The sequence below is a fragment of the Mesoplodon densirostris genome, chromosome 4 (genome assembly GCF_025265405.1).
Source record: "Mesoplodon densirostris isolate mMesDen1 chromosome 4, mMesDen1 primary haplotype, whole genome shotgun sequence".
NCBI lineage: Eukaryota > Metazoa > Chordata > Mammalia > Artiodactyla > Ziphiidae > Mesoplodon > Mesoplodon densirostris.
Window position 1 is genome coordinate 36,355,313 of NC_082664.1, and position 26,355 is coordinate 36,381,667.

General features: G+C 36.4%; 1 protein-coding gene across 3 annotated transcripts in view; it reads right to left on the bottom strand.

Annotated features, from left to right (window-relative positions):
• The window catches only part of GPHN (gephyrin), a 609,285-nt gene that overhangs the window by 68,503 nt on the left and 514,427 nt on the right, over positions 1 to 26,355 (bottom strand). For all 3 annotated transcript variants that reach the window (XM_060095976.1, XM_060095978.1, XM_060095977.1), the window contains 5 exons: positions 25,789 to 25,844; positions 19,663 to 19,782; positions 18,068 to 18,126; positions 16,848 to 17,001; positions 5 to 126 (listed from right to left, as the gene is read on the bottom strand). In XM_060095976.1, the coding sequence (XP_059951959.1) occupies positions 5 to 126; positions 16,848 to 17,001; positions 18,068 to 18,126; positions 19,663 to 19,782; positions 25,789 to 25,844 (511 nt within the window). The remainder of the gene's footprint in view (positions 1 to 4; positions 127 to 16,847; positions 17,002 to 18,067; positions 18,127 to 19,662; positions 19,783 to 25,788; positions 25,845 to 26,355) is intronic.

Genomic DNA, 26,355 nt, shown 5'->3' on the forward strand with positions numbered 1-26,355 from the left:
TTACTTGTCTCCCACAATTCCCAAGTTGATTGTGGGGTATCCATGTTCCTGAATTGTTGCTAAGAGGGTTGAACGATTGCTGTCTCGAATCTTTCCTGGTAAGAGGTCATCTTCAGGATTTAGCAGCTACAGAGCCAAAAAAATAAAAACCCACTATAAATTATTTTCTTAGGATAATATTGCCTATTGTTAATGGGAAAAAAATAGATCTAGCAAACAGTTTGGCATATCTAGCACCTATAACAGTATCTGGCCCATAGAAGATATATGCTCAAATGATCTTTGATAAATACTGAAGGCATAGGAGGATCAGAAAACATTCCTCCAGAATTAAAAAACATGCAGAAATTTAAGTGGTGACTAAACAGCAGGCCAAATATCACACCAGCTTTGGCTACAATTTGACAGAATAGTGCTCTGGAGATAGCTGCCTTTCTACTGGTTGGTTGTTTACTGGGTCAAATTGAAAAAAAAAACTTTCTTTTTTCCTCCCACTATTATTTTCTAATCTGTCCTTCACTGAGGATATTTGAGGAAGAGACTGTGTGACATGATATTCTCAAGTCTGAAGAGAATGATCATTTATCTTTTCTTTCAAGCTTTTTGATCTCTTTTGTGAAGTGGGATCAGTAGTATTGAAGAAGTTAAACTTATTTGAAGGAGAGGGAGACAGATACCTTGTCTCTATTAGCAAGCTTAAACAAGTAATACTTAACTGCACACACCCATGATTCCATGACTTTGAACTGAATCACCCTTTAGAGATTTAATATCTACTATTATACGTCAATGAAGAAAATTATAAGAAGCTTATTTTATGTTAGGATGTTCCAATGAAGCAGTGTAGCGTAGTAGCAAGAGTCTACCTTATTCAGATAAGGTTCAAATTCAAGTTGCCCAAACACATTATACCATAATTTTCTCATTTATAATATACAGTAATAAAACTACCTTGAAAGGCAGTTGCTAGGACTGAGATAATGAACACTCAGTTAACATAGATAAATATACAATAAAAACAATTCTCTGTCCTTTCTTTATGATACATGATATTGAAAGAGCACCTAATTCCCCCCAATTGTTCTCATATTGTTACTCCTAGATGCTAGTATGGATGGAATCAGTTTATAACGTGAACACAGATTTACATTTATTAGATTATAAAATACTTAACAGTAGGAGGTCCCTAACACACACAGACACACACAACATGCAAATTTAATTTACACAATTTTAAGATGTACTTTGATTTCAGAAAATTACAAAATGAAAAAAAAAAGTACATCTTCGAAGTGAGAAAATCTGGAATATTATCTTAGGAGGTTGAAGGCAAGCCTGCACATTTCAGATGCTTAGGCTGTTAATATGGCCAATACACAGGGTTTTGTATCTCAGTTCTGCCAAACAATGACCTCAAGCCCCTTTAGTCTTCCTTCTGACTCATTAGTGATACCATGTGGCTGGACCATTGGCTTTATGCTGGAAAAGTAGTAGCTTTGCAAACAACTGTCCCCTTAAAATATCTGCAGAAAAACTTTGATCATCTTATTCACTGTCACCTGGGAGACTTCCCTTCAAATACTGCGCTAATCTAACTTAATCAGATCCCATGTGACACTGCAACCCACTTTCATCCTTAGTCACTGGCAGAGCTTGGAAAATTGCTATTGCAGTACTAATACAGATTAATTTTCTGATCTTAATTAACACACAGTTATTGAACTTATAATTTTATAAGGCCAAGGCTTGCAGCTTTTAAACTCCATTAATCAGACAAGTTGCTGCAGAAAGAAAACTGAGCGGTTATATAATATTTTTTTTACAAAGGGTACTGACCACCAACGGAGTAATAAGATTTCCCCGTTATTAGGGTGGTTTCTTTGCCACTCATGTTCCTCTCTGTTATTTTGCTGCACACAGTTCCAGAAATAATAGAACAATTGTGATCACTGGAGAACCAGCTGTTTGTCTGTAAAATTGACATAATGAAATAATAGCTAGTTAAGTGAGGGTATGGGATTTCCAGTGCATTTTCAGTATTTTCAAAGAGAACGTGCAGAATCGAATGGAAGATTATAAGGTTGCATATACTAGAATAAATTCACAATATTCTTCTTTAAAAATGTAATCTTATTTTCCAGCTTCTTATACTTCTAGTCATCTCTGGAATGATGCCTGAAACTTATTCTAGTTAAAATATAAAAGAAAAAATACAATATAAAGTAAAATAAAACATAACCCAAAACAAACAAACAAAAACACAAAAACATAACCCATTATCTTGATACCTTGTTACTTTCTTATCTACCACCTACTAAATTTCAATTTCCTGTTTCTGTTATTGTCAATGGTGTCACTGTATTTCCAGCTTTCAAACATTTAGCCTTTGATTTTTTTCCTTTATTGTCCACTATCTTCCTAAAGGTTTCAATCCTTAATCCTTACTCATCTCCTTTTTTTTTTAATGTTTTGCTGCTTTATACACAGGAATCCATCTCCTCCTTGACACTACATTTTCATTCACTCTCTTATCAACCCTCCCCATCCCCCAATTTCAGGCATTCAATATATCTGAATTTCTGCAAAAGCCTTATAATTGGCTATCTTGCCGACAGACTCTTTCCTTCTGAGAAATAAAATAGACACATCTACTTGCAAAACTGTACGATTACTTGCCTAACAGGTAAACTGTACCAAACTATGATAAAAAACTATCTTAAGTCAAATTGTTATAACACAAGCTTGTTCAGACCTGTATGTTCCTATAAGATTATGGACAATTAGAGACCATGGTAACTCCATATGGACTTGTGCTCCAAAGATAAAATGAAATTGTTTCAGCAACTCACCTATTTCACAAAATGTGATCAGTCTCTGCCTAGACCGTACTTACTAACTACCTTAAAACCACCTCATGACCAATCCCAGTCCTCAAAATCCTGTGAGTATCCTTCTGTAACTTCCTCCTCGAGACACTACTGAGACTCTCAAGGTGATGCTCTTCCTTGCTCAGAAAGTTTAATATATCCAGCTTTGTATGATCAACATGTTTCCCTGGTGGCCTTTGTACTAGGACAATGATGGTCATGAAGGTCCCTACCAACACTTAGGCAAGACCTCATGCCACCACTATTCTCATACTGGTTCCACTGCACTTCACTGAGGTCTTTTGAGCCTCTTTGCTCAGGGGAGTCTTTATGATGCTAAGTCCAGCACTTACCTTAAACTCTGATCCTTTATTGCTGAGGTCCCAAAGTTAGCTGAAATTTATTTTGTTTTTGAAGGGGAGCAGAATATGCCACCTCCAAATGTGCCCATTTGGCACATGCATTACTTTGAGCTGAAGGCAATCAGGACCCAGCAGACTCAATAAAAACATTTACTACTCCCTTAACTGCCTAAAAGAATTTAGATAGGGGGCCTGGCCCAGAAAGAGAGCCATTACCAGAGATAACTTTTTATCTGAAAGACTTAACCTGCATGGTAGGGCAAACATCTGATTACTAAACATCTGCTCTTCTCATCTTCCTGAACTGCCCTTCTCCCCTTTGAAGCCCCAGGCCCTATCCCATTCCTTAGCTCAGACTGACATATAAGCCTCAATTGCCTGACTGCCTTTGGGTCTCCTATTTTTATGGGATTCCTATATGTACAAAATTAAAATTTTCTCCTGTTAATCTGCCTTATGCCAATTTAGTTATTAGATCAGCCAAAGAACCTAGAAGGGTAGATGGAAAATTTTTCTGCTCTAAGAGTAAGGTTCCCAGGACTTTTTGGTTATCTGACTGAATTTGTAAGGACTTTTGTTTTCCTTAATGTTGGTTTGCTAAAGTGTTGATTTGCTACTAACCATTTTGTTTGTCAATTGGCTACATTGTTGTGTGTCTGTAAGAACTTTTCTTTATGTATGAGAAACTGGCTTTCAGAGAGATCTACCACCCAATTCTGGCCTGCTGACTTTTAGGGTTAGCTCTCAAGGGTTCAACCTTAGTTTTTTTTTTTTTTTTAATTTTTAAATTTATTTTTGTATACAGCAGGTTCTTATTAGTCATCAATTTTATACACATCAGTGTATACATGTCAATCCCAATCGCCCAATTCATCCCACCCCCACCCCCCGCTACTTCCCCCCTTGGTGTCAATACGTTTCTTCTCTACATCTGTGTCTCAACTTCTGCCCTGCAAACCTGTTCATCTGTACCATTCTTCCAGGTTCCACACACATGCGTTAATATACAATATTTGTTCTTCTCTTTCTGACTTACTTCACTCTGTATGACAGTCTCTAGATCCATCCACGTCTCAACAAATGACCTAATTTTGTTCCTTTTTATGTCTGAGTAATATTCCATTGTATATATGTACCACATCTTCTTTATCCATTTGTCTGTCGATGGGCATTTAGGTTGCTTCCATGACCTGGCCATTGTAAATACTGCTGCAATGAACGTTGGGGTGTATGTGTCTTTTTGAATTATGGTTTTCTCTGGGTACATGCCCAGTAGTGGGATTGCTGGATCATATGGTAATTCTATTTTTAGTTTTTTAAGGAACCTCCATACTGGTCTCCACAGTGGCTGTATCAATTTACATTCCCACCAACAGTGCAAGAGGGTTCCCTTTTCTCCACACCCTCTCCAGCATTTGTTGCTAGTAAATTTTCTGATGATGCCCATTCTAACTGGTATGAGGTGATACCTCATTGTAGTTTTGATTTGCATTTCTCTAATGATTAGTGATGTTGAGCAGCTTTTCATGTACTTCTTGGCCATCTGTATGTCTTCTTTGGAGAAATGTCTATTAGCTCTTCTGCCCATTTTTGGATTGGGTTTTTTTTTTTTTAATATTGAGCTGCATGAGTTGTTTATATATTTTGGAGATTAATCCTTTGTCTGTTGATTCATTTGCAAATATTTTCTCCCATCCTGAGGGTTGTCTTTTCATCTTGTTTATGGTTCCCTTTGCTGTGCAAAAGCTTTTAAGTTTCATTGGGTCCCATTTGTTTATTTTTGTTTTTATTTCCATTACTCTAGGATGTGGATCAAAAAAGATCTTGCTGTGATTTATGTCAGTGTTCTGCCTATGTTTTCCTCTAAGAGTTTTATAGTGTCCGGTCTTACATTTAGGTCTCTAATCCATTTTGAGTTTATTTTTGTGTATGGTGTTAGGGAGTGTTCTAATTTCATTCTTTTACCTGTAGCTGTCCAGTTTTCCCAGCACCACTTATTGAAGAGACTGTCTTTTATCCATTGTATATCTTTGCCTCCTTTGTCATAGATTAGTTGACCATAGGTGTGTGGGTTTATCTCTGGGCTTTCAATCTTGTTCCATTGATCTATGTTTCTGTTTTTGTGCCAGTACCATATTGTCTTGATTACTGTAGCTTTCTAGTATAGTCTGAAGGCAGGGAGTCTGATTCCTCCAGCTCTGTTCTCAACCTTAGTTTTAAGGACTTTAGACATATATAAGTGATATTTTCCCTGTTGACTGGCTTTTAGCTAATGAATTCATGGATTCATCTAATAATAAACTTGTACTTCTCCTGGCATAAGTTGGCTTCTGTTTTATCTTTCTTGCATTTATTTTTCTAGAAAGCATAGTTTCATCAAGGAAAATGTGGAACTGCAGTGGTCATTTTGGAGTACTTTTGACAAGACAATTATTCACTTGAAAGCACTTTTAGAACAAAGGGCGAATACAATTCGGAATATTCAATGATTTTCACTTTTATTGTTATGCATTGCTTCAAAATGAAAGTTCAATAAAAATACAAAATATTTAGAAGTTTGCTAAACCCTGGATTGAGGAAATTCTCTGTCTTATTTGTCTAAAAGAGAAATCACTTAATTTATTTTAAGAGACCTCCCTCTTTGTTTCTGTTCTTCAGAGATTTAGTCCTACCTTGATGGAATAATCCTATTTAATCCTATCTTGATGATCTTGATGGAATTGTCAAAGGGCCTAAGACTGGTTGTAATAACTTACTTTCTCTCTTTTTAATGTATTGAAATGGGTTTGTCTGCATCTAAGACTTTTCTCCTCTTTGCAAAGGGAAGGTATTAGAATTTTATAGGTCAGTAACTATTACCATATCCATTGCAAACAGCTTCCTTATACATCCTTACTTTCTCCTTCTTTTGGAAAATGTAACTAATTAATTAATTCCATTAATTAATTATGGCCACACCTTAGAAATACCTAGATAGTCCAGACAAACAGACCTAACACAAAAAAAGGTGAGAAAAGTCAGATTATAAACTCTAATGGAGAACGGTCTTATTCTAAATGGCTTTTAATTAAACTCTGAAAAAAAAAGTTTTAATTGAGAGTTAAATTAATTGCCTTGGATGTAAGAAAGAAAAAGGAACATACAGAGCTTTTAAACATGATCTAAGCAGTCTTTAAGAATTTGGTTTATAAATACAGAGGTTTACAAATTGTATTAGAAAAAATTCATATTCTATTTCTATTATCATGATTCTGTACATGTTAGACTGATTTAATAATTTTAGTTTAAAAACTGTCCAGTGGGCTTCCCTGGTGGCGCAGTGGTTGAGAGTCCACCTGCCGATGCAGGGGACATGGGTTCGTGCCCTGGTCCGGGAAGATCCCACATGCCGCGGAGCGGCTGGACCCATGAGCCATGGCCGCTAGGCCTGTGCGCCCGGAGCCTGTGCTCCACAACGGGAGAGGCCACAACGGTGAGAGGCCCGTGTACCGCAAAAAAAAAAACCAACAAAAAAAACTGTCCTGTGTTTTTTTCCTAACTTTACCACCATGTAAGGAAGTTATACTAGTATAATATTCTAGTTATGTAAGCCTTGGGTCTCTCTGCCTTTTTTTTCTATTCTTAAAGACTCTTATTTTAAAAAAATTTTTAAAACAATTTTTATTGCAGTATAGTTGATTTACAACCTTGTGTTAGTGTCTGCTGTACAGCAAAGTAAATCAGTTATACATACACATATATAAAAAATCTTAATAGGTTTTTTTTTTTTGGCCGTGCCACACAACTTGTGGGATCCTAGTTCCCTGACCAGGGATCAAACCTGGGCCTCTGGAAGTGGAAGTGTGGAGACCTAACCACTGGATTGCCAGGGAATTCCCTATTTTCTTATTAAAAAAATCCTAATTTGAACCTTCTAAATTGTGTTCATCTAAATATGGGGATGATGATATGGAATGTCTCTGTGAAAAGAGACTGATGAGGTTCAAGACACGCTACCCCAAAATATGGCATTTGGCATAGTGAATATTTTAAGCTGAAGGAATTTGAGAAATAGTACATGCAGGAAGGACTTTCTGACTTTCCCCTGAAGCATGTCAAAAAACTCTTATGTTAGTGCTCTCCCTATGCCCAGAGGAAAGGAGCATCCTTATCTCTTAAGGTGAAGGGACAGAGAGAGGAATCTGAAGGAACAGGCCTTGCTAAGTTTCCCCCAGTTTACTACACTCTCCTCATGACTTCTGTCCTTTCATATTTCTCCACAACCTTCCATTCTTCATCAAAACTAGTTAAAAAAATGCTCAGGTTTAACTGATTTTTCAGGTCTTCATTTTTTAAAAATGAAGGCTCTCATGTTACATAAAACTTACATTAAATTAATGCTGTGCTTTTCTCTTATTAATCTGTCTTTTGTTACAGAGGTAATAAAATTCAGAGCTTGAGAAATTAGAAAAGTAGAGGAAAAAATATTTTCCCTCCCTTACAAGATGAATTCTTATAATGCTTCTATTAAATCATGACTTTATAAGAAATTAAATTTTAATTGCCAGATCCTTAGTTAACCCTCAGATCTTAAACTAATATTATTTTGATTGACTGATCAATAATCTTGGATATGTGGACACTATAATGTTTAATATACCAGTGCTTGACGTAGAGAATGGACTTGAGGACATGGGGAGGGGGAGGGGTAAGCTAGGAAGAAGTGAGGGAGTGGCATGGACATATACACTACCAAATGTAAAATAGATAGCTAGTGGGAAGCAGCCGCATAGCACAGGGAGATCAGCTCGGTGCTTTGTGTCCACCTAGAGGGGTGGGATAGGGAGGGTGGGAGGGAGTCGTAAGAGGGAGGAGATATGGGGCTATATGTATATGTATAGCTGATTCACTTTGTTATAAAGCAGAAACTAACACACCAATGTAAAGTAATTATACTCCAATAAAGATGTTAAAAAAATATATACCAGTGTTTTTATTAAGTACATCATTAACAGGTTAAAGTAACCATCATTAACAGGGTAGAAAGGATATATGAAGATAGAGGAATGCTTGTGCAAGGTAATGATTATGTTTTATTTATTAGGAAAAAACAGAACAATATTTTTCTTAAAGTAAAAATTACTGATTGTGCCAAAATATAAAGGAAGACAGTAAAAAGTAAATTTAGGAGTATTATTCAGTAAAGTATAGAAGGTCTGAAGGGAAATGACTTATTGCTTGGCAGTAATAACTACAAATAATGAATATACAGAAAGAATAATATGTATTAAAAACACTGACAAAGTTGGCTACATGACATGGGCTTATTCATAAGGAAAAAAGGTCTATGGATCTTTTATTGTAAATTGTTACTAGAATTTGGGTTTTCTTTTTGTTAAAAATGGCTAAGTTATTTTGTGTCCAGATAACAAAGGTCCCTTTTTATAACCAAAATATTCTGTTAACTCTCTGGTTTATGGCACATTCTTAAATCATTTTAATCAAAAGCTTCTAAAAATAATGGTTACTTATTGTTGATTAAAAATATTGTCTGTAAATATTTATTGTCTTTATTTATGACATATTAATATCTTGTTTCTTCTGACAACTCTTCTTGGTTTTGGCTTTCCCAAATTTGGAATAAATCTGTTGTCTTTTATACTTTTTAAGCAATTTTTGAGTTTACTGGATGGCTACTACATAATACAAAGATTTGCTCCTTTCTTCTTGTAAAGGGAACCATGCTAAAATATTTGACATATTTTCATGTACAGGTTTGGAAGTCTAGAATCATGGCTTTGAAGTACCTTGCAAACTTTGGTAATATATTTGTCCTAATGTTTGTCTGTATGGCAGTGGCTGAATATATAAATTCTAGAGCCTTAAATGTTGTTGCACATTTGCTGTAAGCTATATGGTTCAACAAATTATCGTGAAATAAAAAGTACACAAAGGCATGGTGCATGTAGAGATCAAAAAAACTACCTCAGAAAACCTAATACACAATCATAGCCCATCAAAAAGTGGTACCAATCTGGATTGATCACATCTCAAAGATAATGAGCTAATTTAGGCTGAAAGTGACCAGAAGTGGGGTCACTGAGAAATGAAATTGAAATCAGAATTGGCAAAAGTGTACTATGACTTTTAATACAGATAAATTGTGCCAAACCATAATACAGAGCACAAACTGTCTTAGCTGAAATTGTTTTTTAACACCAGCTCATTCAGAACCACATGTTCTAAGATCATGAACAAAGTGATTTAATAGTAACTCCACATAGATTCATACGTTCCAAAGATAAGGCTACTGACTGTCCAGTTCCAGCAACTTGCCTAGATTAAAAATTCTAATGAGTCCTACCCAGGGCTCCGGTGGTCTTTGTATGGGGGTTTTGACATTTCTGTTGCTCAGGAGCACACATCTACTGAAAATGATCTTTCTCAAACATCAATCTTATGACTTTCTCCTCCTCAACTATACTCAGCACTGTCTCTCAGTCTGCCAATCCGTGGTCATTTTTTACATTGTTAAAAACTATACTGAAGGCTCAAGACTCACCTCCTTTAAGAAACCTTATAAAGGAAGAAAATTCTGACGCATGCTACAACATGGTTGAAACTTGAGGGTATTTTGCTAAGTGAAATAAGGCAGACACAAAAAGACAAATTCTATATGATGACACTCATATGAGGTACTGAGAGTAACCAAATTCATATAGATAGAAAGTAGAATGGTGGTTGCCACGGGCTGTGGGAGGGAGGAAATGAGGAGCTGTGTTTAATGAGTATAGAATTTCAGTTTTGCAAGATAAAAACTGTTCTGGAGATTGGTTGCACAACAATGTGAATGTACTTAAAACTACTGAAGTCTACACTTAAAAATAGTTAAGATGATAAATTTTTTGTTATGTGTATTCTACTGTAATTAAAAATGAAAAAAATTAAATGTCACTGATGACCTTGGCAATAACAGTTTCAGGGAATAGTGATGCCTTTAAAAAAGAGGCAAATCAGGAAGGAAGTATTCCACTCTTCCTGGTAGGAAGGGAAAGATGGTGAGTGAGATTACGCAATGGTGGAACATCAGGTGGAAATATCCAGAGGAAGTTGTAAATGAAGGCTTGATTTTACAAAAGAGGTTAAGTTTAGGGCTACAGATATGGGAAGTTACCTGCATATATTTGACATGAGAGGAAAACTCTAAGGGAGAATTTAGAGAGAGTGGAAGACACAGCAAAGAACAGCATCCTAGGTGAATATTTCAATTAGGGAATGGGATCAAGATAAGGAATGATGAGGAAAAAAAGTAGTAGTTGGCAGGGCATCAAGAGAGAACAATCATGGAACACCAGGAAAGAGATAGTTTCAAGGTGGTGGGTGAGGAATGCCACTGATGTCAAATGATATAGACAGGTTAAGGAAGAAAAATATCAGAGCAGGTTTTAGAGGTTAGGAGGTGAATAGTATACTCAGGAAAGCAGTTTGTGTACTAATAGGGGGCAATAATGAGATTCAGGAGTTTGAGGAGAAAGTGCAGAGTGAGGAAGGAAAGGCAGCATGTGCAGACCTCTCTTTCAACAAAGCTGGTAGTGGATAGGAGGTGAAAATGCAGTAGCTCAAGGAGGCAAGAAGGTGTTTAAATATAGGTTCTCTTCTGATAGCGGTAATCTTTGTCTTTTTGGATGTGGAAGGAGGATGAGCCACTAGAGAGGAAATAATCAGAGAACACAGAAGACATAGGAAGTAATTTAGAAATCAAAGTTCTGAGGAAGGTGAGAAAAAGTGGGTCTAAAGGTAGAAGTAGAGGAATTGTTCTTAGAAGGAAGTACCTTTTCCTTTTAGATTGGAAGAAAGGAGGATAGCTAAAGGAATGGGGACATTTTTGAGGTAATGAGACGGGAAGAAGAGGGAGATCTCATTTAGTTCAGTTTGACAAATATATTTATTTTTTTACCTTCACTTTTTTCCCATAAAGGTGGTTAGGTCATCTGCCAAGAGTACAAAGTAGGGCTGCTACTGAGGTTTAAAGAGGGTATAGAGTGTATGAATGAACTGTCATACTGGAACTGGAAGAATGTACTAGAAAATCAACAAAACAGTTACATCAGAATTACTGAACAACTTTAAGTGCCAGGTTGCCATTAAATGGCAGTAATTTGTAGTTGTTCAGGTAATCATAGTTCTATGAATTTTTTCAGTAATGTTTTTCTGCTTGGGAGCAAAAATGGAGAAAGTGGAGAATGGAGTCATTCACTTTGGGTATTACCACAGTAAGCAAAGGAATAGATTAAAGGAGTGAAGCTATCTGAAGTGTTAGTGAGGGCAACTTTAAAGTGGTGAGTCATAGTCCTTAATCTGGACAAGAAGTATAGTGTGGCTAGAAGAAAGTAATAGACTATCTAACCTGATAGGTTTCAGAGATTGCCATTAAAAAGCTGGGGAAATGAAATTTAAGGAAGTGGGAAGCGTTGTGGAATAGTGGAAAAAAGTCATTACAGCCAAAAGATTTAGGTGTGAAACCAGGCTTCATCACTTACACAACATATATAATGTTGGGTAAGTTGCTTTGTTTTTGAGCTTCAATTTTCTCTTATGTAAAAAGAAGGATAATAATATTAACCTCATAGTGTTGCTTTAATTATAAAGCACATAGCGGTACTGGTCATAGTAGACACTCAACTTCTTATTCCTTCTCTTATTAGTGGGGACAAAGATTTTAAAGATTCAACTTTTATAATAACAGCTGCTTGTGGCAGCTCCCAAAGAACAGTATATGGAAATTTTAGACAGACTTTATATATCTAAAGTTTAAACTTGTTTGTACAGACATCTGTTATTAAGAGTGGCCAAGAGATTTACAAAAGACAGAATAAAATAAGGAGAGGCATAGTGGAGATAAATACACTTAGTTCTGTGTATATGTGTGTTCGTGAGAGAGAGAGAGAGAGAGAGAGAGAGAGGAAGGGAGAGAGGGAGAGACAGGGAAGGAGGGGGTAGGAAGAATGAGAATGAATAGAAATGAATGAATAAGTTATGGAATATGGCAGAAGGTGACTGAAACTAGAAGAAAACTCACCATCTATGGAAGGAATATTTATTGCTAGTAATAACTAGATAACAAGCATACAATCTTGACTTCCTGAAGCTAATGGCAGCTGGCTGACTGATGTCCAGTTTAAAGACCTAAAAGTCACCATCTACAGTTTCAAGGGAAACAATATATTTTATGGAATGGAGTTCATCTTGACTTTTCACTTTCTCTTATCTTCTACCTTGAATTCACTGGCAAATCCTATTTGTTGATTTTACCTTCAAAATGTATCCTGGATCTGATTACTTCTCAACATCTTCACTACCAATCTGGTCCAAATCTCTTGCTGGAGTATTGTATATCCTTTTCTTTTTAAAAATTTTAAATTAATTTTAATTTTAATTTAATTTTGTGTGTGTGTGTGTGTGTGTGTGTGTGGCAATTTTATCATCATTGGTAATACAGTAGTGAACAAACAATACAAGCTTCAAAGAGGTACAGACAGTAACCACTGAATATCCCTTTAACTGGCCTCCCGGCTTTTCACTTTTTCTCTCCCATATGCCAAGCCATACATGTAGAAGCCAGAGTGATCATTTAAAAATTTAAGACATTTTATGTTCCATGCTATGTTTCGCTTCCTCAAAACTGTCCATTTAGAATAAAATGATCTTGTTTCTGTTACCTCTCCAACCTCATCTCCTTTTACTTTTCTCCTTTCCCTCTATACTTCAGCCACATTGGCCTCCTTGCTGTTCCTCAAACTTGATAAGCATGTACTCCAGGGCTTTAGTGTTTGTTGTCCCCTCTGCTTGAAGCACAGTTCTGCTCATGAGGCATATACCCTCAATGCCTTCAGATGTCCACTCTAATTTCCCCTCATCAGTGTGGCCTGATTAGCCTTTGTAAAACAGAGGACTCTACCTGTCTACCAGTCAGGTCCGGGATGAGAAAACCAAAACTCCTCTAGGTATTTCAAATGAAGGGGGTAGGAGAAAGAGGATTTAATGCATGGGATTGGTTACAAATGTGTTGGCAGAGTTGGAGAAACAGAAGAAACGTGTATTACTAAAGATCAGTAACTGCAGTCACCATCGTCCCCAGGGCTGTTGGAGGAAAGTGATGTTACTGAGTTGAGATATACTCCTGCTACCTTCTTTCCACCTTCTAATACCATGTTAATGCATCTCAATGGCAAAACCTAACTGGACCACAGCTGGAAAGAGAGTCTGGGAAACTGTTTTCAGACTTCCAGCTTTATTGTATAGGGGAGAGAACAAAAGGGCTGATGTGGAATAAGTTTCAATAGATAATACCTGGCATATACCTCTTCTGCTAGCATTCTTTATTATCTCACTCGGCTTTTTAAAAATTCAAATCATTTACCACTATATGTTTGTTTATTGACTACCTGCCCCCCCGCCCCCATCAGAATATAAATTCTGTAAGAGCAGGGGCTTTGTCTGTCCTGCTTGCTGCTGTATCTCCAGTAGTCAGAACAGTGCCTGACATCAGTATGGTAGCATACTAAAAGGGGAGGGGTTGTGAGAGAAGACTGCCTCAGTGGAAAGGAGTATTTTATCACTGACATTGTTTAGGATTGCCAGTGCATGGTGATAATAAAGAACAGAATGACTTGTAGTTAGTTTTATTACTGTTTTCGAATTTTCTGCAGACATTCTGCAGTGCATTCTTTTATGTGAGGGTAAAGCCTTAATAAAACCCTTTCTCCATCTCTAAGGACAAATTTGAACTTGGGTTAACTTTCTAGCTCAGTTCTTCTGGAAATTTGATAAAGAAAAATGTCAGCTTGTTAGTAGACAACACTTCTTATGGTAAAATGGTCTCTGATTAGTAACTTGCATATAGAATGGAAGAAATTACAAATGAACTATAAATCCCTAGTGGAAAGCCAAACTTTGGGCTTCCACAAATGTGGTGACACTTGAAGCTGGGCATATCTAGGGACTCTGGAAGTTGCCTAAGATTGTTATAAGAAATATTGATTCCTATGTAGGAGATGGTGCTTCTAAGTTGCTGGCTCCCATACTCTCCTAGTAGAATTCTTGTTCCCTTGCACTTAAATGTCACTTGAAGAACAAAGAGAACAGCTGTTGGATGGCTGTGGGAACTGCTAAGATGACTGGTCCCATGGAAGAAAGCATGATGCTCCCCTGCTGGATGCTGAGTTTCCTGTTCAATATCTTTCTAAGTAAACTGGTTCAAGGTACAGTATATTCATATCTTGTTAAGTCTGATGTTTAGTTAAGAGAACCTCTGGTGAGCATTCCAGGATGTAACAGATGCTTAATAAATATATATTAAACAAATACATGAGGTTGGAAATGTATGACCACAATTAAGTAATTATTGAATGGTATTACCTAAATTTTAACCTGCATAGTTTGTCAAAATCAACAAATGTCTACAACAGCTGGTCTGTGTTAGTTATTGTTTACAACTCTACCTTCCCAATTCTAAAAGAATTCCTTCATCCTGAATAAGATCATGTAGTCACAAAATGCAGAGCAAGCTTTAAATACAGTATACATAGACATCTTGTATGACATTCTTTGGGTTGGCTAAGGCTACTGTTCTGCTTACCAATATACCACACTGGATTCAAGAGGTGGCGTATGTGAAGCCATACATATCAGGGGAAATCAGAACTAATACTTAAGGGGAGCTTGTGCTGTGACTCAATAAATTATAGACTTGTCACATTCATAGACAAATGTAATTTCTTTTGGCCTCTCTGAAATAAATGAATACTTTTTTCCTTATTATTTTTTGGCTATCTGAGGATCTCAAGCCTCAGGAGAGATACTATGCATTATTTATCACTTTTATCTCTAGTTTCCTGTATAGTGTCTGGCATAGAGGTATTCAACAAACATTTGTTGAACTAAACTATATGGTGATAGAGAGTCACAATAATAGCTAACTTTAGATGGGAGTAGGGAGGAATGTCAAACTACATGGAACCAGAGATCATGGGACTTAGAAGCATTATTCCCTTGGAAAACCATGTTAAGTACAGCAGGCCAGAAAATGTAGGGGAATCTGTCAAAGCTTCTCTAAGGACAATCAAATCTATGGGGGCAGGGAACTAGGACTACAAAATCTTCTCTAGATTCTACCATGTATGTACTATCTCTATTCTCACCCCGTCACTTTTCCCTACTACTAGTAAATAGTTTTAATAAAGGGTATAAAAGATAGCTTAAAAAATACTACCAATGTACTCTGGGGGATAACTGAGAATATTAATCCAGACCTACAAAGTCATTAGGAAGAACACAATAAATGTAGCTTAAACAAAGTTGCCTAATAACTAGTTGTCTATTAGTTTGCTCATTCTACTTAGCCTTCATAAACCCCATGAAGTCACTTAGATGCACAAAGCATATAAATAAATCTCAAATAAGAATAGATCATTAAGTCAACCAGTTTAACAGAAATTTCTTTCTGATGCTAAACACAGTGTCAGTTCGTCCTAGGGATATTAGGATCATCATTTTGTAGATCAATTAAAAAGAATGTTTATTTTGGGTCAGTCAATAGTTTTTGGGAATGACTAGTACACCTATACTGGGAAGTAAGCAAATCTAGAATTCTGATTTACCTCTCCATTAGCAAAACAAAACATTCTTTTCTTTTGCCCTTTCCAAAAGAACTATAAGGGTAATAGACCCTTGAAAACGTACATCTCCAAGACTCTAGGAAATTAAAAATAATGGTAGCAAATGGCTTATTTTCAGAACAAAGTTAGAGGTTAAAGGAGAAAAAAACCCTGAAATCCTGTTAATCTGTTTAAAAATAGTATAAGATCTAAAGGAATTCCTTAAAAAAACCTCAATAGTTTGATTCTGCTTTTAGGCTTTGAATTTCCAGCAGATTCACTTTTCAATATTCCCAGTTTGACCTTACAGCTTCCAACTGAAGTTTTGTATAACTTAAGCAAACACGGAACAGGAAGATTTTCCAGAGTTCTCATAAAAAGACTGACTAAATTCCCCTTCCTAAATCAGGGCTGAAATGACATTTTGACACATTCTGAATAGCATGCTACTAGAGATGCTATCTTTAGAGAAACCACCCCCCTCGAATTTCAAATCCTTCCTGGTAATTAAACATCACATGGAATGTTTAGCAAGAAAAGGGGCTAGCCATGGTGTCGCAGTTCGTTGAATTATTTCCCACACAGAGGTGGCCCATCATCTCAGCAGCAGGGTATGCACAATTGATTGTCCCAACAGCCTAAGTACTGGGTTTGCACAGTTGAATATCTACAGCTAGCAGTCAACATTTTTGTTTATATGTACTGAGTGTGTGGAAGGCCATTGGTTGTAATATTTCATTTTAGTAAATGGAAGGGAACATTTCTTGATATGTAATTTCTAGTTCTTCCTTTTCATTTTCTGTACTTGAACTATCCTGAGGCCAATTTATTATTTCCTTGTTATAGAAATGTGGTAAGATCTATAATCCTTAATGTTCTATTTATAACACAGAACACAGAATGTCAGAAATGCTTTCATCTGAAAGCCCCACTACCCACCATCTTTCCCCTGCTGTCATCCCCCCCCCCCCCTTTTTCCTTACCTCATTCCCTGTTGACATGACTGCAACCACTGGAAACTTATTAACTTCAACCTCTGTGACACCTACAGTTGCCAGAAGACCAATCTCTGAGGGGCCCATGTGGGTTCCTTTGGCCAAAACACATTCCCCTCTTTTAATGTCATGGCCAATGGGTCTGAAAGTCAAAGCAGAATCATAAACAGTATGACTAAGAACAATATTTTCTCAACTCAGAGGAAACTTTAGTGTTAAAGAAGGAGGACACGCAAGGGGGAAAAAGTCAAGAGATGAGGCAGGACCAGATTACTAAAACAAAGAGATTCTAAAAACTCTATGCTTTTTTAATTAAAAAAATTAAATCACATAACAGAAGACAGAAATAGATTTGTATCTATTGCTGTTAAACAGGAATATGTTACTTCATGTTTGAAAGTTATTTTATAAATTGTTTTGTATCACATTACAGTCCAAAACACCAATTGCAATCTTTCTTTGATGTAAGGCAAGCATTTATATGAAAATATCTAATGCCATGTCCATAGCTTGTTAGTTTTGTGGTGAGGAGAATAATGCTAATGAGGTTACAGTCATGGAGATAATTTCCATTTAGACCACTTAGGTTGGTCCAGTTCTGTGGCTGTAGAGGTCCAGTCACTCTTGGCCTGCCACCACAGGAACTGGAGAAGTGTAGCTTTGTTACAAAATGTTGAGCAAATTAGTATTAATAGAATCAGGAAAAACATATTCAATTGTAAGAAAAATCATTTGACATATATACACTACTTATGGTAAGACAGTAGTCTCATCTTTGTATATAAACAGTAGTACATTATTCCATTATTATTGGCAGTCAATAGAGGAGGGGCTTTCAGCTAATTATATAAATACTCAACTCTGAAAGTATCTGTGTTAATATCAAATTCTGGATTACCAAGGGGTAGGGATGGGTAATTCTGGATTATCTAGGAGGAGGATTAACTGTGGATTATGTAGGCTCATGACTTTGCCTCCTTCTCATGTTGCTTTTGAATATTGCATTTGCCTTTACCAACTTTACAAAAAAGTAGGGAGGGCAGACATGGGATATAGAATTCAGAAAATTCATTTTGCTACTTGTTAAAAGCCCTGAAAGCTAATGGTTAACTGACGGAGCTGTGAATTTATAATAGCCATGCTCTCCTGAGTTCATGATCATGGCAGATACAAAAGTTGGCTATACATTCTATATGTTATGAACTTACCTGATATCTTGGCCTGGCCGAGCTTGCACCAGAATTCGTACTTCAAGCTCCTCAGTGCCCTATAATAAGAGCAAATCATGTAATTTCAAACAGAACAATCTAACTGAATTTTGATCAATAGAATTTAGCTACTCAGATGCTTTCATCATCAGATAGGCCCAGAATATATAAAAATATAGAGGAACAGAAAAGCCTTTGCTAAACCCTTTGAACATGATGAATTTCTACCACACGTTCCTGAAAAATCAGGTTTGATGCCAAGGAATGAATGAATGAATAAATAAACAAACAAACATTTTCACTGATTCTCATGGTTTTAAAAAATGTACCAGTTCAAATACTGACTCTTACTTTGTAAGCAGCATTCTTAAGGAAAAAAAAAAAAAAAAAAGATGGCTACCCTAATAGATGCAGTGAATGTGCATGGAGATAACCTGTCTTTTCTAAATCATGGGTTCAATACTATGCCAAGGTTCCTTGCATATATACCTGCAGGTATTTCTGAAATACCTGCAGAAATTTCAGTGAAGGACTTATAGTTTATCTGGTAGTAGATTTCTATAAATTAATGGTGATCATTATTTTTACATTTATGGACTGTGAGTAACATTGTGACACTGGAACTGTGTCTTGTCATCCGGCAGAGTCTGTGGAGGCATGTGTTCTGGATTTCAATGCTCTGCTGGCTTCACTGATGCCAATAAATCTGTTGGACAGTTTTAACAGCAGGGCAATGTGATCTGTGTGCCAAGAGTTGAATTTTATAAGACTTACTTGTGGGAAGGTGATTAAAGAGAAAATCCCCAAATCAAGAAAAGAGGGTGTGTCTCAGCATGGCCAAATTTTACTATATACCCAGCTGAGGAGAATATATATTTGTTATTAATTCTAACTTTAAAAATACAAGATATCTTAAACTTCTCAAAACAAGTAAGATAGCCAGTCATTAAAACCTCAGTTGAAATTATTCTTTTATTAGTGACTGATCCTCTGGTTTCAATAATTGCCACTAGTTTCAGTGAGATAAAGGCCTACTTAGAACAGAGTCTTTTATTTTAGGCAATAGAGGGGGAACTGACATAAATTTAATGTTTCCAGACTGTAATTTGGCGGCACAGATTTTCCTGAATTATAGAAAACCAGAGCTGAAAGGGTCATTTGGTTTAAATGCTTGGCTTAGTGTAATATTCAAGAACTTGCCCAAGTGTTCTTTGTTAAATTCTTCTCTATTAAAATCTCGTTCACATTTTATCAGAAGCTAGTCTTGATGAACAAATTTCTCAGCTAGATGGTAAGTCAACAGTTAATATCTCTGCTCCTCTATCTTGAGGTAGTTTCTTTCCTTGCTTGCATATGAAATTTCTTGGCTCAAATGTGGCTCAATTCTGCTGTAATCACAGTAATGATCATAAAAACATCTACTATAACAAAAGGTTTTCAAGCCAAGGCAGTTCCTTATTTACTATACACTACAATGTAAGGTTCTAACATAACCAAAAAAATTGGGCTAATCTCATAAACATTGCAGAAAATAGGCATGACTTATAATACTGCCATAGGAATGAATGGAGCCATAAGACCTGGTAATGACATACATCATCAGATTCCCTGATCAGTTCAGTATCTTCTACTTGTACTACTGCATCAGCACCACAGGGGATTGGAGCACCTGTTGTAACCCGCATGACTTGTCCTGGCATTACTGTCTGAGTCGGCTGGAAATACAAACATGCAAGAAAGAGTCGATTTACTTTACTGCTGCAAAGGAAAAGTCTGCAGGAGATGTGACAGTTTTTGAAACAAACCATAAAAGGAAAATTTTACAGTCTTATTCATTTTGGGAAAATGTAATAAAAGTCACAAACAAATATACTTACACCAAAGAGGCTTTCATTTGACTTAAGTAATGACTTAATTAGATGTCTTTCTTGGTGCCCTGCTTTCCTTTTGAAGAACTACCACTTATATTTGCCACTACTGTCTCTCACTCAATGTGAATTTTCTTAATATATTTAAAGTGATTTGACAGTCTTTAAAAAAATACCATGCAATATGATTTTATGAATGACAATTATGAAAAACCATCTTGTTGATCATTTATTGAAGTTCTGATGTTTGAGAAATGTAGTATTTTATTAACCAACATTTTAGTTAAATAAAGGCAAGCCAGAAAAATTATTTTAATTATGACTCTTGAAAATCTTTATAAAATATATTAGTTCACCTTGCAACTAATAATAAAAGTCTAACAAATGTAAATAAATCATTTAAAAATGATTCCAGTGCCTGTAATGATTTGGGTTAAATATTATATCCAAGATCTTTATTGTTTGAGCTCTCATGTGAATGGTATGGGAGACTGACTACAGGACCTACCTTGCACACTTCCTCCCAGCACAGGAAAAATTATATTTCTGTCAGCTCCATCTAACAGGTTTGATCTGGCCTCAGAAGAGTCACTTGTCATGGGCCATGATTTAGGTCAGATTTGGGAAAAGGAATGTTTTAAATTTCCCCAAAAAGAAAATTCTGAGATAACATTAATTCCCCAACAAAAATGATATCTTTCCAAAGACATCTGCTTCTTAGGTATTTAAAATTTTAGGTTACAACACGTGAATATTCTTAACACTACTGAACTGTACACTTAAAAATGGTTAACATGGTACTTTTTATGTTATACATTTTTTACCACATTAAAAAAAATTAGGGAATGATTAAGGAAAAATACCCTTCCACTAGATGTACAATCAAAGTAAAACTGGAAATTTATTTGTTAGAAAAGCCTTAAAAAGCTTATTTCCATAATGTTATTGCTGTAAACAATACTAGATGTACAATCAAAGTAAAACTGGAAATTTATTTGTTAGAAAAGCCTTAAAAAGCTTATTTCCATAATGTTATTGCTGTAAACAATACCACCAATAGCTAATATCTATTGAATACTCAATCTATGCTAGGTTCAGTGTTAGGTGCATTATTATATTCCAGAATATAAGCCTTATAAAGACAGAAATTTTCATTTTCTGTTTGCCTCTCTAGATCACATCGTCATTTTCCTGAGCTGTGGCCCAGAAGGCCAGCCTCTATGGACTGTTTCAACCAGGTTCCCATCACTCTGGCTTCTGGTTAGGTTCAGCCAATGGGAGGGGCCAAGAAGAGATCAGAGGGTAGGAGAGAGAGAGAAGTACAATTTTTATTCCCCTTGCCCTTTCCCTGCTGGGCTGCAGTCTGGTGATGGGTATGTCATTTCTACTACTGATGCCACAGCTCCTATTAGGTGGACCTCTCCCATAGCTATCAATCTCCCAGGTCTAGGTACTACTCTCTCCCTTTGCCCCTTCAGACCTAGAGGTGGTAATGAAATATCACTGTTGCTAGTACCTGAGTGCTTCACACTCCTTTGTTAGTTTCGCTTAATCCTGTCTATATCTTGGGTAGAGTCATTTCATTAATCTTTAATCACCCTCTTTCCAGACATATTTATTGCTCTATCATCACAAAGCCTAGAAAGTGTCTGGCACAAAGTTGGTAGTCAATAAATATTTCCAGAATGAATGAATAAGTATGCATGATCTCATTACCACAACAATTACATGAAGCATGTAATCCTTCCCGGCTTACAACTCCAGTGTTCTCACTGATTTTTTCCCACAAGTCACTGGAAAAAGGTTCTTGGGATCAAATCTGGCATTGAACTACATACTTTATATCCCCTTATTATGTTATTTGAATAAAAGACATTTCAGGCTTATTTGGAATTGTTACATTCTAATGTAATTTTCTACCAAGATAATGCATAGAATTAAAAAAAAAAGCTTAGGGCTCAATGCATTAATTTTTTTTTAATTTTTATTTTTGGCTGCATTGCATCTTTGTTGTGGTGCGCAGGCTTCTCACTGCAGTGGCTTCTCTTGTTGTGGAGCACGGGCTCTAGGCACGTAGGCTTCAGTAGTTGCAGCACGCGGGCTCAGTAGTTGCGGCTAGCGGGCTCTAGAGTGCAGGCTCAGTAGTTGTGGGGCGCGGGTTTAGTTGCTCTGCGGCATGTGGGATCTCCCTGGACCAGGGCTCGAACCCGTGTCCCCTGCATTGGCAGGTGGATTCTTAAGCACTGCGCTACTGGGGAAGTCCTCAATGCATTAATTTTTTTTCAACCCCAGATACTACTTATTATCTGGTGCATCTCTTAATTCACTAAACACGACCATTTTGCAGTGCAGTGATTTTTGATGAAAAGCATTAATGTTTTGATATATTTGTTTTTTAGTAGAGGTGCTAATGTCAAAACTATCTTCTGAGCCTGTGCAATAAAAATATTTAATGTAGGTCTAAAGAAGTCCTTTTTTTCCCCTGAAAGTGCCTTTTTGGCTAAGGCAGAAAGTGATTCCCAAGGTGAGTTTCAGGGTAGTTGCTTCTTAAGCTGAAGTGTGTTAGCCTGGAGCCCTCCCTCAATTTAGTCTGATTCAATGTACCATATTATGTAAATTTACTTTAAGTTTTACTGTGGCTATACCTGTAATTTTCTCTACTTCTTGGCTTAAACCAACTTTAAAGAAGTGTTTCTGTGTGGCTGCTAAATAAAAAATTTGGCTCCTCTCCAAAACCCGTAATTCTAAATGGTAGGTGAAGGATTCCCACCAGCTCACTTATATTAAACCTAATGTAAAAGATATTACTGGATATATAAAGACATTTATATATCTACTTAGAGTAGACATATAAACTGCAATTGAATTGAATCAACTGGAAAAACTCTAGCAACAAATGAAGTACTTCCTTTAGATTGTTAAGACTACCAACTCTTTTTTTATTTTTATTGATATAGGTACCTTATATACTTTATATAAAGTAAAAACTATAAAAATCTTGATTTTTCCTTAATAGAGATATTGAGTTGGATTTTTTGAGCTTTGTCCAATGATAGCACTTCATAATTACACAACTGAAATTGAAAGTGTCCAATGCTAACCAATAGGACCAAACTATAAGTGATTTAAGATCAAGTATTTTGGTACACCAATAAACCATGTTGTAAATAACTGTCTCAGTGTATGCAATGGTCCCCTAGTGCTCAAGTGTATTTACTTTCAATAAGTGAGCAATTTGGCTCTTGCAAGACCCCTGAGATTGCTGTAAAGAGTGTATGTGTATGATACATCAGTTATAGATGAAGTACATCACAGGTAGCTTGAGGAAAAACCCTGTTTTTTTATAGTTTTGATCTTTTTTCCCATCAAACTTTTATGAGAACTTACAAGAAGTTGGCAATTTTTTAATTTCACAACTTTTCTTGTGCTCCTTGTTATCAGTTGGAAGTCTTAACTAGTGAATAAAGTTTAAGGGTCCATAACGCTCTTAACAATCTGCTACCTATGCCTAAGTATTCTAGGCTGTAACTACCACAAACTATTTGCAATTTCCTAATACCATGCAATTTTCCAAACACCACTGGGTCTTGACTTATACTGTTCTTTCTGCTTGGAATGTTCCTTTTTCATTTCTGTTTCTGTTTTTGTAAAACTCTCTTAGGCCCAGCTCCAATGTCATCTGCCTAGCCCTTCTAGGACAAAATGCTCAACCTCTCTATTGTGCTCCATAGCACATGACTGACAGCATTAGTTTAGCACTTAATATATTGTATTATATTTAGTTGTTTATACTCTGTCTCCTCCACTAGATGTAAACTGTTAAGAGTAGTAATCATGTATTAATCTATTTTATATTCCTAGAACCTAGCATAGTGCTTCTTGGTACAAACAGTAGGTATGCTTGATAAATGTTGGATAGACTCAGTTGAAGATCAGAGAAGTACTCCTTGAATAATTGATATTTTGGGGCTTTGTTAAAAAGAATGGATGCTTTGTATGTCCATTGCTGATGGATACACATACCAAGAGGTCAAGTAAGTTATGAGGTCATAATGCAAGTTATTTATAAAAAAGGGACCTAGGTCTAGTTGGTTTTTTTTTGTCAGGAAAACAGTCATGAAGAGCAAAACCAGCCTGTGCACAGCATGGACAAGGATCTAATTACTACAGTGCCATGCTTAGCTTCAGAGATCTGTACACAGTACTCCTCAATGCTTGGATGTAGAGGTGAGGCAGCTAGGGTTACCACCATTGGCACCATCCTTCTCCTATATACTTCCTCAACCCCTATTTTTAGTACATATGGAAGTACATGCTAAGGCGTGGGATATAGCTTTTGCTCAAACTGCCCTATTTATTTATTTATTTCCTCCTTTATTTTATTTATTTACTTTTTTGCGATACGTGGGCCTCTCACTGTTGTGGCCTCTCCCGTTGCAGAGCACAGGCTCCGGACGTGCAGGCTCAGCAGCCATGGCTCACGGGCCTAGCCGCTCCGCGGCATGTGGGATCTTCCCGGACCGGGGCACGAACCTGCGTCCCCTGAATCGGCAGGTGGACTCTCAACCACTGCGCCACCAGGGAAGCCCCCCTCCTTTATTTTTATATAATCCTTATGAGTGTTTGGTGGTAGCAGGAGAGAAAAGTGCGTTGGTTTTCCCTTTGGCTCTAGTCAATAAGGAAGGTACTCTTTTAACCAACTTTCAAAACTCACTGGATTAACATATGCTCTCTATTTCCTATTGAATGTAATGATGCCTACAGCACATTTTGTTTGAAACCGTTAGAGTCTTCTCTTGTACACCAAAAGATTCAACTGAGTTTGCTCCCAAACTTGTTTGTACCAGTTTGTGGCAATAGTTGCTACTGAATTAAGATATTTAAATAAATATTACATAAACCAATGACATATGAGTGTAAAAGGAGTTACTTTTTGCCTATAAAATTAAGTTAAGCCTTTGGAAAAACTCATTAAAAAAAAGCTGCTAAAAAGAACTGATGTCAAATTAGGTATGGGTGAAGCAACTGTAAAAAAAAATTATAAAAATATAATAAAAATCTAGAAGGATTCTATACTTAGATACTTTGCACAGGCCTTAAATTTTTTTCCACTTTAAAGAAACTAAAACTTGAAATCACATATAATGCCTTTTGGGTATAAGAGAAGTTCAAATAGCAGATACTTATTAAAAGAAGAGCCTTAGCTCTCCATCAAATTACCGACAAATAAATGTTCATTTATTTAAGTTACATTTATATTTATTTTAAAAGTAAAAGATAATCTCCCACTTGTAACTTATTTCCAATTAAATGACCAGTTACTGGTATCCAAAGCATTAATTAAGAGGACGTCTATTGTACTTCCACCATGGCCCATTAGTGCTTCATTTCTATTAAGAAATACCTGTTCTCTGGTTAGCTCCCTGATGAGAAAAATTAATCAAAATGATTAGCTAGAAAGATTAAATAATCTGCTTCTTCTAAATTTCCCTGTTTGTAACACGAGTTGGGGAAAACTCTGCAAAGACCACTTAGAAATTGTAGCTCTATTCAAACATTAATGTTTATACCAGAAGAAAGATTCATCCAATCACAGGGCTGGAAAAATGCTTGTGGGGCATGTCATCTGAGACATACCAGCAACACCATGCTGTATATTAACAGATGCAGATTCTTTCAGTTAAGAAATAATTCATTTGGTTCTTTCTCATGGGAACCGTCCTTTCATCCTTTTGATAACCTGTCTAATCCTTCTCTAAGATTTCCATTACAACAATGGCAGAAGTGTAGAATTAGAAGCCCAAAGTCCATGAAACTAAAATCTTTAGGGCCTTTCAGGCTTATGAATCTCACCTGTTCACCAGCTTGGGATTCCCCAATGATGAAACGATCTCCTGGGCCATCGGCAGCTGTGAGATGAACAGAACCAAGAACAATCATCAGAATGGACCTATAGCAAAGAATAAGAACCTAGTGTTGGAATTCTAAAACTTGACTCAAATGATCAGATAAGGCTTCAGGAAAGTGGAATACTTTTCTGATCTCCTAGTTTAGAAAAGGGCTTTGTTATTACTAGCTTGATCTTCGGTATCCACAACTCACAAGCACCAACAGAAGTGGTCCAGATTGTGCCTTTACTTGGTGTCTCCAGAGATAGTTTTCTTGTTGTTCCATAATTTCCACCCTTGCACTTTTTAATAGGAAGTTCTTTTAGCCTATCGTCCTAAATAAATGGGTATGTATGTGTTATATGTGTGTACACACTCATGGAGACATATATATGAAGTAGCAAGTGAAGTAGGAAGAACATATATTCTTTTCTTCATTTGACACTTGAAGGAAGTGTTACAGAATGAAGAAACTCAGGTAGAAAAGGTTCAGTACCTTTTAATAATAAGTCACTTTTTTTGCACAGCTGGC